This window comes from Apostichopus japonicus, chromosome 16 (genome assembly GCF_037975245.1).
Source record: "Apostichopus japonicus isolate 1M-3 chromosome 16, ASM3797524v1, whole genome shotgun sequence".
Classification (NCBI taxonomy): domain Eukaryota; kingdom Metazoa; phylum Echinodermata; class Holothuroidea; order Aspidochirotida; family Stichopodidae; genus Apostichopus; species Apostichopus japonicus.
In genome coordinates, this window is record NC_092576.1 from 30,161,321 (window position 1) to 30,177,895 (window position 16,575).

The window sequence follows — 16,575 nt, forward strand, 5'->3', positions numbered from 1 at the left end:
AAAAGTGGTAGGGTGGGGGGCTTCTTTTCTCATAGTCATCAGTCATGCCAATTGATCTAAAACATAATGCATGTACTAGTTTGGAATCAGGTTTGGACGGGAAGAACTATTCCTTTTTTTTCAATTTTTGTTGTTGTAAAGATCAGCAGACTTATTCTAAGCACATTCATCAATAAAAAATGAACACTTAATTGAACTTGTTATGTGTATTGAAGCTTATTAATGTCCATGTTTCAGAATAAATTAGCACATTAAATTGGAAGATTTTTCAGATTGAAGTAAGAACAGCAGTGAAAGAAACTGTGTGTTTATTCAAAGCCCTGAATGGTAAAGTTAAGGAACACAGAAAAATAGAGAAAAACCATGATCACGTCTTTCACGAAAAGAAAATGTAATACTAATAACATGTCTATAATCTTAGATGATAGTGAAAACAAGTCTATATTTGGCAAGTGATACAACTGATCAAGAAATAAAGAACTGAATACAAGTGAATGATTAAGTCAAGGAAATAGAGAATATCTTTGACCCAAGATCACTTTGACCTATGGAAAACAATAGCAATCAATTACTCTCCAGGGGCTACATATGTAACAGTTAACCAACTTCTCTTCTTGAGATATGGCATTAGCACTAATGGCCATAAGCATAACAATGGGATTATCTACCCGCCGAGTGTTATCAACATTTGCCATGAAACCAACTTTCACTTCTTGGGATATGAACTATTGTCCTCAAAATGACCTTCATGGTTAACAAAATGTTTTACCTTCTCACCAAGGGCCACCTATATAGCTAGTTCAAACAACTTTCACTTCTCTTGAACATCTCTTGACCTAAAATGACCTTTAACCTCCATGAAAAATAATAGGGTTCATCTACTTACCAAGTGCTATCTACATAGCAAGTTGGATGTCAAACCAACTAGCACTTCTTGAGATACTGTTTTTACACAGATTTTAAATGTTGACCTCAAATGACCTTTAAACTTGATGCAAAACAATAAGAATCATCTACTCTTCAAAGACTACCTATATACCAAGTTTGAATTCAAGCAACTTTTACTTCTTGAGATGTTGTGTGTACATATATCCAAAAAGAGTGCCGGATGGGTTTCAAGCAGTTGCATTACCAGTTGTCGAGGCTGTTGAACATCTACATTACCAACCATTGCCTAAGAAGAAAGGTGAAGAAAAAAGAGTATCATTTATTTTGCTTAAGTAATAATATCATTGCTTTTGATGATAGACAGCACTTATTGATTGTGTTGCTTTGGGTGTTTAATATACATGTGATATAAGAAGATAGACATAAAATATATTGTTTGAACACTACACCAAGTACTACGAAGTGCTCTGTTTTTCAAAACTTGCTTTCAGACTCAGTATTTTGCTTCCAAAAAGGATTAGCAAATATAACCCTTTGATAATTTATGTCACTTAAAAATAACTATTTTCAGTATGACAATCTACTTCTAGCCAGCTACTTATGTTGCTAGTATTCTTTAATTGAGCAAGCCATTCTGTTATTACACTGAGTTGAACTGTTTAAAGAATTACCAGCTGTTACTTTGCAGATCCCACAATTTTGCATATTGAAACGTACCCTTATATTTCCCATTCACTCCTGTTGGCGTTCTTCTACCTGCCTCCTAGCTGCAGCTACTGTTACCCGGGTTGTCCCGTTGTCTGGTGTTACCCAGGAGCTAACCTCTCCGTCCTCTACTTCTGCCAGCCCTCCTTGGTGTTTCATCACCAGATGGTTGCTAAGAAGGTAGCAAAAGGTTTTAAATTATAAACATGTCTTTGGATCCGCTGCTAAAATGTATTGCTCTCATTTACTGGTGACATATGACTAGATGCTATTTATCACTTTCATGGAATGGTTGTACACTTTACTATAAAATTTATAGAACAACAGACATTGCATGTTGCCCTAGGTTTCAGTGTCCCGACCCGTTAGTTCCTCCCCTGAAAATTTTAGTTTCCTCTACTAAATACGTTACTTTCCTCCCCTACATCAAGGTAGTAAAGTATCGCATTCAGGTTAGGAAACTAATATGCTTGTTGAATGAAACTTAAAAAAAAGGTTACTTACTACACTCACACATAATCATAAAAATCGCCTAAATCATCAATTGCAATTACTACAGTTTTGCAAAGCACTTGCTACAAAGCACTACTTAAATCTCCACATGGCCTAGCCAGTATGCCTTATTGCATTCCCTTATGAGAAACGTTACTTTCATCTCCTGAAAAACGTTATTTTCTCCCATGTTGTAAGAGGAAGAAGCTAACGTTTTTCAAGAGATCCGGAAAAAATGCCCCCATTGCGATACACTCGTAGCTACATTGCTTTACGTGCAAAATTCACAGCGTGTACATAACGTTATTCAGGCCTAACCAGTGTAAGTCACACACTAATAGATCTGATTGTACTACAGTAACTAGCCTATGTAACACCGAGTAGAGTGTTACGTACCGATCGAGTTCTTGCTGGTTCAATGACTTTCTCTCTTATGTATCCTTGCTACAAAGCTGGTTTTATTTTCGCGGAGCGACGAATTTTCTTGGGTTTTTAGGGCATCGTATGCAATGAGATATGCCGTAAGTGTCCCTTCGCGCAATACGTACATCTCCTCAGCTGATTTTTGTTTACTGTTTACCTTGCTATTCAAAGTACCTTTTCCGTTATACATATTCACAAGGTTCCTTTATGTGGGAGGAGTCTATCGAAGTCAAAGATTCAAAATACGAAAACCAGAAAATGTCATATTTTTGCACTTTTCGGGAATAGTTTGAGTTGAAACTTTACAGTTAGCTTAGTTTACGTCATTGGTATAGTATCGGATATAGTATACAGTATTGGAAAATCTCGAGAATCAACGCAAAATGCTGCTTTAAATGTAGACTACAAGTTGCTTGGGCGTTTACCGGTAAACGCTGCAAGAAAAGCTGACGGAGGATACTAACGGCCGTTAAAAGTTGATAGACACGTTATTGCTCCGACTCTGACATACGCCTTGTTAATTCCATCTAATTAACTCGTACGGGTCTGTTTCGGGAGGCTTTAACAGATGGTCATGAACTTCTGCCGCTATCTCCGATTGAAAGGAAGAAATCCCATAAGCATACTTTGTTTTTTGTGTCTTAATCCCACGGGTCATGAACTGCGCTTCAACTTGGCAAAACCAGAGCGCAGGGCCATGAGACCAGAACGGTGGTAGCTTCAGACTGACTGACGCCATAGGAACTTCAGGTCTGGGCGTGGTGTTACCATTATCCATTGTGAATAACGCGAACAATAGTAGGTATATAAAACTTAGCGTTAAGACGATAACTTACCGAATGCGAACTAGAATGAAGTACAGTTAGGCTCAAAAAGTGAATGCAAAGTGAGTTTTTATGCTGGCTGTTCACGTCGGGGTCAGCGATTTGGTGGTAAGAAATTTAAACGAAATTATTACTCACCACTGTTCGTCTAGCACAGCAAAAATAACTCCGGTCCACTGGGTCGGTCCGTTGCAAAATAACTGAATTGAAAATATCGGATCCAGCCATAATAAAAAGTTATGTTTAGATCCTCCACAAAATACCAAAAGTTAATATAACGAAATGAAGGAATGCGGTTCCAATGAAATATATCTCAATCATTTCTCAAGTTAAGAAGAATTAGCCGATCGAAAGTAAATATAAGTCGAAAATCGAAGTGGTCTAAGTTCGAACTACCGATACCGCAGGGGTAATTGAGTGCGCTAACAATAAGCCTTTTCGCAGTTACAACAGCGCATGTGCGAGACGCACTTAGTAACGAAGACAAAGAAGATAAACAATTGCGAGAGTCACGATCACGACGGAGATATTTTTGCACCATTTCTCTACAAAAAAAACCCAGTTCCGTGGTATTTTGATGAAAGGTAATTTTTTTTATAGTTTTTTTTTAGTATTTCATTTCTTTCATGATGATTTAAAGAAAAAAACTGTTTTGTAAGTTCTAACCCATCTATGATATTCGCGGAATAGGGACGTGAGGCGTAGGCCCAAGTTAACACGTGCAGGAAGCAAGGCCTATACTGACACTAGTGTTATATAATTAAATTAAAGACCTTACAACTTTAAACCCCAGCAATTGATATTTTTAGACTCAGTGGCCTTAAACAAAATACTTTCTTCTCAACTCACCCAGTAGCCTGGCCTAAGTGGAAAGAAAATTAATCCCATTACTTCCAACAACAATCACCCATCTCTCGGACATGCTCTCTGACAGAGTTAAGAAAAAAGTATCAAAAAAGGGCCTAAATTTTTTGAAGGCTGGAAACAGTTTTCATTGTAGGCATATCAAAATCAGCCTTATTACGTCTTAACAGTATTACTGTATCAAAATATTATAGTCAGTGGGAATGTTGTCCCCTCTCCCCCTTGAATACACCCCTGACCGGAATTTTGTTTAAGGTAAGAAGGATTAATTTCAGCACACTTCGATCTTAGTAAAAAATGATGGTCTGCACCCCCCCCCCCTTATTCAATCTAGCCACTCCATTGGGTGTAAGTTAGTGTTCCCATACCCGAAAGAATTTAATTAGTCATTTTTTCTCCATCTCCTTTCAGTTGCAGAATCACACAAAGAATGAGAATTTGTTCTGTCATCGGTTGTGGGAATGGTACCTACCAGTTGGAAAAGTGGAAACAGGGTTACTGCCCAATCCATGGATGCCATTTTGGTATTTGCCAACCTCCCTTTCAGTTGTTCACCTTCCCTTCTCTGAAGTCAAAACCTCAACAAAGGCGAAGGTGGGTTAAAGCAATAAACAGAAAAGACCCCAAACTGGACAAGAACTGGGAACCTAAGGCTCATGACAGGATTTGTTCAAAACATTTTGTAGATGGGCAGTCCACCAAAGAGAACCCAGACCCAACCCTTCACTTAGGATATAGTTCTGAACGACCAACAACCCCCAGAAGACCTCCAACAGAAAGAACCCTCACACCAGCTTCAAAGAGGAAACGCACTCAAGAGCACACTGCTGTAGAAGAACCTCGTAAATCCACTTCCTCAGAAAACATAACCCACGATCACTCTTACACATACTCTTGTGACTGTCAGCCAGGATGTAGATGTCCAGGATGTGCTAAGAAGGAGGCAAAAATTAAACTTCTACAGCAAAGGGTCAAAGAACTGGAAGAAAAACTTGTTGCCACCAAGTTGGGAGAAAAGAAGAGGGCTAATGGTAGAAGACAACCATTTGATGAAGCACAACTTTGCAAGAACAAATTATCTTGAACCTCATGCAGTAAAAATGAAGTACTGGAAAAGTTCAAAAAAGGGCAGTGTGAAAGGGAAAGTAAGGCATTTTCGTAAAACCCCCACAAAATCAGGCCCAAAAAGGGCGCTTTCTTTGAAAAATGAGCTGGTACTTGTTTTAATGCGGCTTCGCTTAGATCTCCCAGTTCAATTTCTATCAATACTTTTTGGTATTAGACCAAGTACAAGCTCTCAAATCATCACCACATGGGTAAAATTTTTGAGCGTCATATTAAAACCACTGATTGTTTGGCCTGATAAAGGGGCAATTAAATCCACTTTGCCAAAATCTTTCAAAGCAGCAGCTAACAAGACCAGATGCATAATTGACTGCACAGAAATATTCATTGAAAGACCACGTTCTTTATACCTCCAAGCCGTAACCTGGTCAGATTACAAAAAGCACAACACAATGAAGGTGTTAGTTGGCATCACACCTACAGGGACAATCTCTTTCCTATCTGACGCATATGGTGGCAGGGCATCTGATGTTTTTATCACCAGGGATAGTGGTTTTCTTAATCTTTTAGATCCAGGGGATGTCATCATGGCTGACAGAGGATTCCCTATTCAGAAAGACCTCATGCTACGTCATGCCACTCTAGAAATACCACCAGCAGCAAAAGGCAACAGACAAATGACCCACAAAGATGTAAAAAAGACCAAAAAAGTTGCTAACCTTCGTATTCATATTGAACGTGCCATAAATAGATTGAAAACATTTAAAATACTGAATGGTGTACTGCCACTTACACTGTTATCATATGCAGATGATATTTTAATTGTATGTGCAGCACTTAGTAATCTACAGCCAGATCTTGTATCTTAAAATTTGTTTCTGAATGACTTAACTTTAAAATGAAATTAAACTGTTACAGACTGCTTATCCACTGGAGAGCCTGTGTAATAGAATGTGTAAAAGTAAGTTGGCCTGACATTTCTATCCTAGCAGGATCTTCTTCAAAGGCTAAACGACAAGTAACAGTAACAGAAGGGTCCCTTCTGTGTTCTGTTACTGTTACTTGTCATTTAGCCTCTGAAGGAGATCTTGCAAGGATCGAAATGCCAGGCCAGTTTACTTTTACAAAATGAATTAACTTGATGTCATGAATGTACTCAAAGATATATAATGTTCACAAAATGTTAAAAAATAAAAAGTACGAAAATGATAATGGCAGATCACAGCTTTACACAGTTTGGGCAATACCATTTACCAACTGGTGTCTGTCTAATACTAACACAAGGCCAGTGGAACCACGAACCACAAGTGTCACATCCAATGCTATTGTCCTTAATTTCTAATATATTTGTCGCTTCAATACATTCTTTGCTGCACAATGAACACAAAAATAATGGTTTTGCTTGTGTCTTCTTTGCTCTTTTTTTTTGGTTTCCTGACTTGCTGATGGCATCAAAAAGGATACAAAATATCATTTGCACATACATCAAAAAAAGTTACAAAGTTTTAGTGGTGTTGTTTTAAGAAAGAGAAAAAATGCATGGAATGCAAACATGATCATGTTGATAATCACTTTCTGACATTCAACTGTTGACTGATAATTTGTTTATATTGGTTTTATTCTATATGTATGCACAGGGCTTCAAGTAAATGTTGGTAGAGCCACAGACGTGCAGGATATGTCAACGAGCAAAGACCTGGCCATGTGGATGTGCAAGACTATGCAGGTTTGTTTTTTCAAGCTTTTGCAAAGACACTTTGAGATGTTTAGCATTTCTTGTAAACATTTTAAGAAGTCAGTTTAAATATTCAAATAAAGAATACAACAGTACCTGACCCTTAGGTTCGTTCACTAACAGTGGCGACAACCCTCCCTTGGTTATCATCAGACACCAACTACCTATTGAGTACATTCTAATCCAATATTATATTTTTCCCTCTAATTCCCTGTCACTCACAGATACAAGATGCACCACCTTTGCCTTCGTGGTCTGGTTTTAACCAAGCAGTGTCTAAGTGTGTTATTCCCAGTGTCACAAAAATTGGATACCTACCTGTCATCGATGCTAGTCCGACGGAAATGTCCACGGTTAACACACTGCTCCAGAAGAGCATCGATGTGATTAACAAGCTTAATCTGTCCAGTACTGTCATAGTCATGGATCAGGCGATATATTCTATGGCTCAAGTGATAAGGTGGCAAAACCAAGAATTCAAAAGTCGACTTGTCCTTCGACTTGGAGAATTTCACACAGCAATGTCTTTCCTAGCTGTCATTGGTAAGCGTTTCAGAGATGCTGGTTTGGAGGATGTTATGATAGAATCCGATATTTTGGCACAAGGTTCTGCAAATGGTGCAATGAGTGGACATCACTATAACAGAGCTATGCGATGTCATAAGCTTGTAGCTGAAGCCATGCAGCGCCTTCGTCTTTCAGAGTTTCTTGACAGCTTGCCAGAGATAGAGTACCTTGAAGCAGTAAACAGCCTGAGCCAACTTCATGAAAATTTCCCTGAAGGCTTCAGTAATGAAGTAAAGAATGTCAATGTTAAGAATTTGCAGATGAAGTACAAGGAACATATTGAGGAATCTTGCAAAAGGAACGCAGACTATGCCTTCTGGAGTGGGGGCTTTTTACGTGCAAAGAAACGGACACGGACCAAAAACAATCCCAGTCTGTTTAACAACCACCAAAAACCCAACTGAAAACCCACAAATGTATAAAATATAGCGTTTAACGTGACGTGAAAAGAACACGGGCCCAAAGGCTAACAGAACCAAAACAATAAAGCTCCACAAACCAGCCCCAAAAAGCCAACCACAAACAGAAAACCGCCAACCCATATTATGTAAGGACCACACAAACCCCCCACCCCACACATAACAACTAACTCCAAAATTCATCCGGGGTACGCCGTCCCGATAGCAGACGACAGGCTTGCGCATTACCTGCGAAATTTTCCCAATACGGGTCTTTTCAAGCCCCTAACAGTATTCCCCCTTTTCTTACGAGGGAGCAGAGTTCTTAACTCCTCGTCAACCTTGATCGAGTGGACCTCCCTGTCAGGAACAGGAGGTCCACTAGCGACCATCGTGTCCGGTATAGCGGCTGCGGGTAGAGTGGAAGGGCCACTCGAGTCAATGAGATCAGTGGCCTGTTTTGTCTCATCAAACCAATCGGAGGACTCCTTAGCCACAACTAATAAGGCTGTAGTGCAGTCCTCCATTGGCGAGTCAGAATCTGGGCCACTTAATGTCTCTTGGGCCGGTTGACTCGGGGCCCGACTAGTATCACCGATAGCGGGCGTAGCTACCGGTGAACCAGTACAAGCGGCATCCTGCGCCGCGTGCCACTCCGCTAGTACCATCTCCGCCGTTTTGTCCTGCTCTGCCTCAGTGGGCAGGCTGGCAGTCTCGGCAAGTTCGATCAGGGGAGAGGTCGGACACGAAAGGGGGAACAAAGCCTCCATCGGGGCGCTAGTGTCGGACACTGGGGCGATGACAGGAGCATCATGTGGTACGGTGTCAGAGGCCGGGACAGGGACCGCTTCAACCACGCCCGTAGCCACTCTCGCGGCGTATGAGCGGTCTGGGCATAAACGGGCGAGATGGCCCGTTTTCCCACACGAGTTGCAAACGATATCCCCTTTACACTCGGCCAGGGTATGCCCAACCTGTAAACAGCGGCTACACCGCTTGTTCGGGCACAACCTGGCCTCATGCCCTTCCAGCCCGCACCTCCAACAAGTGCGAGGCTGGCCCGGGTATGCAATGTGGGCCCTGTGCCCATTAGCCCACAAGGTAGAGGGGATATCGGACTTGAGTTCGATTCTAACTCGTCTAGTCCCGGTCTTGACACCTTTACATTCAAGGAATTCCGGCTCCTCGTAGCCGGTCACTTTCCCAAAACGCCCCAGTGTCCGCACAACAACCTGTTCAGACATGTCCAGAGGGAGATGGAGGACTGTCACCCACACCGAACTGTCATACGGTGTGACCTTCAGTCCCTCAACTTCCTCCAACACATGGACGCCTCGGACGCGGGCAGCCTCCGAGGTAAACCGTACATCAAAACAATTCATTCCCCGGAGAGGTTTACGCTGAAGCGCGTCAACCTCTCCTGGGACCTTGAAACCAACAGACCGCAAAACTGAAAAAACTTGTACGGGGACGACCTTAGCCTCCCCCGAAAAACTCAACAATACGATTTTGCTGTCACGGCGAGCCGCCATGACAGCTAGGGGTGTGGCAAAGCCACGCACCTTTACACAAACCAAAACGAAACAAACCCAAAACACAACTGTAAACTAATGAAGGGCCAACGTAAAAACACAATAAAGGTGTGGTCAACGAAAGGTGGAGAGCAGCCGAAAACACGTCCGCACTCCACGAGAACTGAACTGGACTCCTACTTAGACTCCTACTGGAGTTGCTACTTAGAAATGGTGCAACTTCTCCTTCTTTTTGTTCGAGCAACACGAGAGGGAGACTGGAAGTTACATCTGTCTGTAGTTAGAGATATGCTCCCATGGTACTTTGCATATGGTAGAGTGAACTACTCCCGTTACCTCCCAGTCTATCTGCAGAGATGTTGGCCCTCAGTGAGACACATCCAAACATATATGAGAGATTCTGTGATGGGGAGTTTGCTGTGCAGCGATCTTCGGATCACGCCTTTGCGATGACAGCTTGCGACCAGATAATAGAGCAAACATTTAATCGAGATTCAAAGACTAAAGGCTGTATGGTTGGTTTCACTCACAACAGAGGTGCAGTCAGTCGATGGATATTGAGCCCTCCCGCTCGTGCTGCAATTACCAACATTTGCTTCTCCCTGGCGAAGAAAACAGGGCAAGACTCGGCCCACAAAGACCTCTCAGAATCGAGGAAGATAAAGGATGAGTCACATGTGCAAGAAATTGTAACAACTCTAACAACCATGGGATCTCCTTTTACAACAGAAATTGACGAGCAGCTCATCCACTTAGCAGCAGGCACCGGAAAATAGCTTCGGAAAATATTAAGTCTGATCTATTTCAAGCACGTACAAAAGGTGAAGATGCCTACACAGTTTCAACAACAGCGTCTTTCTGAAGGGTCCAAAGACTTATTCACAAAGATGACCATGGTGAAAAGCAAGACTTTCAAAGATTTGTACAAGACGCCAAAATCAAAAGTAACAATGAACAGTCTTTCCTTGAAAGAAAACCGAAATCTCTTGGGAAGAATGTTGATCATTGCGCAGGTGGGAGATCTGGACATTCGGAATGTACTGACTTACTCACTAGGACCAGTACCAACTGCATTTGCAAACTTTGATGCAACCATGAGGAAGACCAACAAAGCTGTAATGACACAAATTTTGGAAAGGAAGTTTCCAGATGCAGTTGTTGATTTGACATTAGAAGGTGAGACAGCTGTGGTTGTTGATGCTATGGCTATGATTCAAATACAGAGGAACCTACCTGCCACATTTGGTGAGTTTGCATCTGGTATATTGGGCCAGCTCATTTCCCTTGGATCAAAGTACAGTGCTAGCACTGTGCAATTTGCCATTGACCGGTACAGAGACATGTCAATCAAAAATGCTCAAAGAACAAGAAGGGTTACTTCTGGCACCTATGATGAGATGAGAATTACAAGGGCTGGAATGAAAATGCCACGGCAGTTCAAAAAGTTCCTAGCATCTGGCAAGAATAAAGAGGCTCTATTGTCATTTCTTGTAGAGTCGTGGAAAGAGTAATCACCACATCGCTTGAAGGGTCTTACTCTTTATGCGAGTAGTGGTGATGATTGCTACAAGCTTCAATCTGTGAATGATTCGATGGTTACAACTGAAATAGCTGAATTGCACTGTGACCACGAAGAGGCTGATACGCGTGTCTTTCTCCACGCACAATATGCACCAATTAATGATAAAGCTGTCAATGTCATCATTCGAAGCCCAGACACAGATGTACTGGTGATAGGTGTCAGTTGTGTTCACCGTCTGCAATGCCAGTTGTTTTTACATCTAACAGGAAGAAATACTAGAATCTTGCATGTCAACAGGATAGCTGATAGTTTGGGGGAGAAAGCAACGCAAGCTCTCATTGGCCTTCAGGTTATTTCTGGTTGCGACACAGTAAGTGCTTTTCAGGGAAAGGGTAAGAAGAAGCTTGTGAACATCTTGTTGAGCAGTGAGAGTCACATGACCACATTCAGTCTGCTGGGTACGGAATGGACAGTTACACATGACTTGATTAAGCAAACTGAACAATTTATTTGTGATGTGTATGACCAAAAGGAGTGCAACAAAGTCAATGATGCTCGATACAACCTTTTCAGGCTTGAAAAGAATGACAGTGCACTTCCTCCAAAAAGTGACAGTTTGATGCTACACACAAAACGGGCAAATTACCAAACAGCAGTCCACAGACGGTGCTTGCCACAGAGAGTCAATGCACCAAACCCACATGGCCATGGATGGTTGTGTTCTGGAACCGACTTGACTATTCAGTGGATGACACTTCCACCAGCTCCCGACACTGTGATGGAGGGCATCAGATGCAAGTGCAAGAAAACTCAATGTGAAACATTAAGATGTGCATGCAGAAAGGCATCTTTGCTGTGCACAGAGCTTGGCCAGTGTACTTCGTCCTGTGAAAACAAAGCTGATTTTGAAACTGACTTACCAGATGAAGTTGAGAGTGATTGTAGCGATGAAAGTGACATAGAATGAAATGTAAGGTACAACAATATGACACTTTTTTTACATTGTGACACTGTCAGTTTCCATGGACATTTTCAGCTGTTTACTTTATTATCATTTTGCAGCATTTGGACACACAATTACACAACTAATACATCTTATTTTAGGTACTTTGTTAAGTATCATTTTGAGCAAAGATCATAAGGCGAAGACCCATGTCGACAAAATCCTATTTTTTGTGTTTTTATATTTAGCACATATAAAAAAAGTTTCAAATTACACTTTCCCTCCCTCTCATTTTTCAGCAATTGGACACACATTTGAATTTAGGTCTAACATTTAAAATTATTCCTAAATACATTATAAAGTATTATTTTGAGGAAACAACAGGTGGCTAAAGCACCTGTGCAGACAGTTATACCTATTTTTTTGTTTTTATAAAAGAAAATGCTTAAAATGTCACTTTTTACCCCATTTTTCAGAAATTGGACATACATTTGAATATGAACATTTTCAATTATGTCTAACTACATTATAAAGTATTATTTGGAGGAAAGAACAGGTGGCTAAAGCACCTGTGCAGACAGTTATACCTATTTTTCTTGTTTTTATAAAAAAATTGCTTCAAATGTCACTTTTTACCCCATTTTTCAGAAGTTTGACAAAGTATTATTTTAAGGAAAGATCAGGTAGCCCCAAAGACCCCTGTAAACAATTCCTATTTCTAAGCACTTTTTGAGGGTCTGGCCCACAGTCTATGTTTATGAAAACTGTTTAACCAAATGATTGACATAACAATATGTAACATTTATTATGTGAGGGTTTCATGGGGTATTTACTTGAAATATTGACTTTGGATAAAGGACTATACAATCACATACCCCACTTTTCAGATTTACTGCCTGCTTCCACAGAGCCCTAAATTTTTAGGACAGTGCCCACCATAAGGCAACATGTACAAAATAACAATCATTAATTTAGTCTGTTTTCTCATTACTTTGATAACTTTAATCTTGAGGTTCATTGTTCTCCATCAGTGAAGTAAGAGGGCAAGAAAATTACCCTTTGGATTTGGTTTTTGTGTTAACTAGAACGCCTGCTGATCTGCGGTAAACTTTTTCTTCTCCTGGTCCTGCCACTACTGTCTGTGAAGCCTTGTGACACTTCAGTGATCTCCACTTTGTAGACAAAGAAAAACAGGAGTATTGAAAGGTGAAAGAAGCTCGCACTCTTCTTTCTAAAACCCTTTTACAACAGTGTCTAGGAAGCCACGTACAAAATCCCACCGGGAAGGACGTTTCCCTGGCAAACAATTATGTAAGACATCAATTTTGCACTGGGAAGTAAAGTGCCCATGCACTTTAATCAACATTTTCGGCCCTGATATCAACTTTTAATTTGCTTGGTGGTGACCCCTCCCCCTAACACACACCACCAACTAATGTGCTTCTGATAATTATAACAATTATGTACAATGTGTTTGTCATTACCTCTCCTTCAGATTCTATGGCTAGGTGAATGGCTGTTGCTGCTTCTTCAGTTGTCTTCAATGAATCCCGTTCTACCTTCAAACACAAAAAAAAACATAGAGAACAATATCATGCAGTAGTAAAACATTTATACTTTGGTACCTTTTTACTTGGCTTTACTTTAGTGACTGATTAATACTAACAACATACATAGAAACATTAACAGGCAGGCTAGGAATCCACAGGCGTAGAAGATTATTGCATTGTAAAGACATGACTCTGCGTTAGGGAGGCAAATTTTTTGGCCAAGGACGCAAAATCTTTACATTGCTTGCGCCCGGCGTACGCATTTTTTTTTTCACAAACAAACCCCAAGTACACACTCATTATTCGGCCTATGCAAAATATAGCAATGAATGAATTAACATATCTTTCTTACTTTCAAAACCAAAACACCACTTCTAAAGAACCAAAATATAATGCAACCCTACACAGATGTTCATTCTAACAATTGTCGATGATGCTTTTTCATATTTCTCGCGAGTTGATTGGCTAATAGTCCCTTACTTATTGGTTTGGAAACATTTCATACGTTGTGCTCAATGAACGTAAACAATTACTTTCACCTGTGTGGAGATAGCGAAGTTTGTGATTCTATCATTTGTGTGCACTGAAATATCGTAACGTTATATGCCTTACTGACAACACATTACGACCATGGTACGAAGTTGTAGTTTAGTGCATTGAGAGTTGCCAAATAACATGTGCATTCAATAGCACAGTGATTTCTTCGTTGCAAAGTTTTTCGCGGTCCCTTTGACCACGGGCTTCAATTATTTTTCCCCTTTTTTTGTGCCACGTTTTACATCGTAAAAGGAGCCACTGAAGCTTGAGCTTCTCTATCAACATTGTGTAAAAAGTTATGTACAAACTGTAATGGCAAAGGGTTCGGATCTGGTCGGGGCTGGGCCGACTAGCCTATAGTGGTAGGGGAAAGAAACTTCATTTAACTTTAATAAAGTTCTATTGGGTAACTATTCATGGTAACATTTGCAATAAGAATTAAGAACCAGGGTCTGCACAGTTATAAAAACCTGACAGGTACAAAATTACCTCTTTCCTTTGTCTTTTTTCCGAGGAAACTCTTCGTCTTTTTGGATTTAGTGCAAGCCTAACGCTAGTACTAGTAGTAAATGACCTAGTACTAATAGTGCTCGGTCCCGCACCCTCCAAAAGATCGCTTCTTAAGCCACTGGAGGTTTCCTGTTCCTCCGATCGTTCCTTAGGGGTATTCAACGTGGGGTACTTGCCAAGAAGAACTCGTTTCTGTCGACCCGTTAGGCCCATTTCTTTCAGTAGGAAGGAGGGATCATCGTCTGTTTCCGTTTAGTGTTCGCTACATACGGAGCTGTACTGGCTTGGACCAGTGAAATCAGACCTGGTGTTCTGTACAAAACTTGGTCCATAATCGCCATCCTTCGGCCATCGATGAAGGCTAATTACATTGGTTATGACGTTACTGCATCCCCCGACAACACAACGGATCGGCATTTTCGTAATATATTGTAAAAAACTTGACAGTTGTAGCGATGTAGCGTATTCCGTGGGTTCCGTCACTGAAGGTAATCGTGTATGTGACGGCATGATCGTCGCGCATCCTGTCTGTGGTTAGCACTTGTGTTTCTAACATGACGTCATCGTTGTGTGTTAGGAAATCACGTTTTTCGGGTCTGCTACCGGAAGTGTATTTGAAAACTTTAATTACTCATTAGTGCTCGGGGTTTTAAGGGTCATAAGAACAGTTTTCAACATAGATTTTATCATAGATTCTAGGGGAATTACTCTCGATTGGTTCGATTTTTCGTGTCATGGCCTCTTTAACATATTAATAAAGTTTTGTACACTGTGCTCACAAATAGTACTTTCAAATGCACATATGGGCTGTCTTGCTTGTGTTACCATCTCAGTTTCGAGACACTTTTTCCAAAAACAATGAAATAAATAAAGATTGAATCACATTTTAATTGTTTCAACAAAATTGATTAATAAAGTAGACTTAGAACAGTCTTGATTGTTATAACTGATTTATTTTCTCTTCCTTTCTTACAACTTCGAAGCACACTTCTTCTTCTCCTTCCTCGAATTTTCCACCCTCGGAAACCCGTCACATAAAACATGCATATGATTGGACAATGATTATCACATGAGTAGGGGAAGTACCCTGTACGTAATTAACTGAAATTTTGACATCACTATACGACATCCCCCTAATTTAGTAAAAAAAAGGTTTGATACACAAATCTTTTTTTTCTTTTAACTCTTGTTACACCAAAACTCTGAAAATGATGCAAACACTTTTTGTTTCCTTTTGTCAACCAACAAAAACTTGAAAATTTCTGAAATCACCAATTTACATCTGATTCATTCTAAACATAACTCTCAAACACTCTAATATACTGTACATGTCAAATGGTTAGTTCCAAGATGTAGAATATCATTTCCTGTAATAGGTTAATAACATGTACTAACATTGATGTTCATAGGTCCTGTTACTTATAAGTAAATGACTTTGAAAAGGTGCGCTCAAGACAACCAGATAATAGTTTTGTCTTGTTGGACAATTACATAATAGCATCATAGAGAATAATAAACATATTCGTACCAACTTTGTCTTGACATTGTGAATCTGAGGACTTCAAAATACACAATAATACTATAACTGGCGATCCAACCTCAAAAGCATCTAAATGAAGAGATTGACAATATCACATACTGTAACATTAACACAGGACTATAGTTTTTGAAAAACCTCCACTAAATTACACATGAAGCTTTCTGAAAAACCTTTGCGGACTTCCACTCAGCTGAATTCTACGATCTCTTAAAATGCTTGTAACAATATCCTTTGACTCTGGATATGTTTCAACATTCCAGCAAAAATAACAAATGTGATTTTCGCCATCATTAGTAGTCATTGCAAATGAAAACAAAACTTGCAATTTTCCTGCTTGAAATCTAGCTCTACAGATAGTCATTTCATTATCTGTTGGCGCTTCAACAATTAATTTCAGCTGTTTCTGAAGCTGATCTCTACTAATTGGATACGGTACAGCTAAACCATTGTTAACTGCCGGACAACTCATATAATCTTCTA

General features: G+C 40.2%; 1 protein-coding gene, 1 long non-coding RNA gene and 1 pseudogene across 2 annotated transcripts; 1 reads left to right on the forward strand and 2 right to left on the reverse strand.

Annotated features, from left to right (window-relative positions):
- Positions 1–826: 826 nt before the first annotated feature.
- On the reverse strand, positions 827–2,844 carry LOC139981929 (uncharacterized). The gene is made up of 3 exons (XR_011797928.1): positions 2,482–2,844; positions 1,606–1,765; positions 827–1,174 (listed from the first exon to the last, which is right to left on the reverse strand). It is a non-coding gene; the product is annotated as an uncharacterized lncRNA (long non-coding RNA).
- A 1,881-nt stretch (positions 2,845–4,725) lies between these two features.
- On the forward strand, positions 4,726–7,900 carry LOC139982507 (uncharacterized; annotated as a pseudogene).
- Positions 7,901–9,257: 1,357 nt separating this feature from the next.
- LOC139983423 (uncharacterized) lies at positions 9,258–16,230 on the reverse strand. The gene is made up of 3 exons (XM_071996970.1): positions 14,535–16,230; positions 13,443–13,517; positions 9,258–13,130 (listed from the first exon to the last, which is right to left on the reverse strand). Exons 1-3 carry the CDS (start codon positions 14,766–14,768, stop codon positions 13,011–13,013), a joined length of 429 nt encoding a protein of 142 aa, XP_071853071.1. The 5' UTR covers positions 14,769–16,230; the 3' UTR covers positions 9,258–13,010.
- Positions 16,231–16,575: the final 345 nt, after the last annotated feature.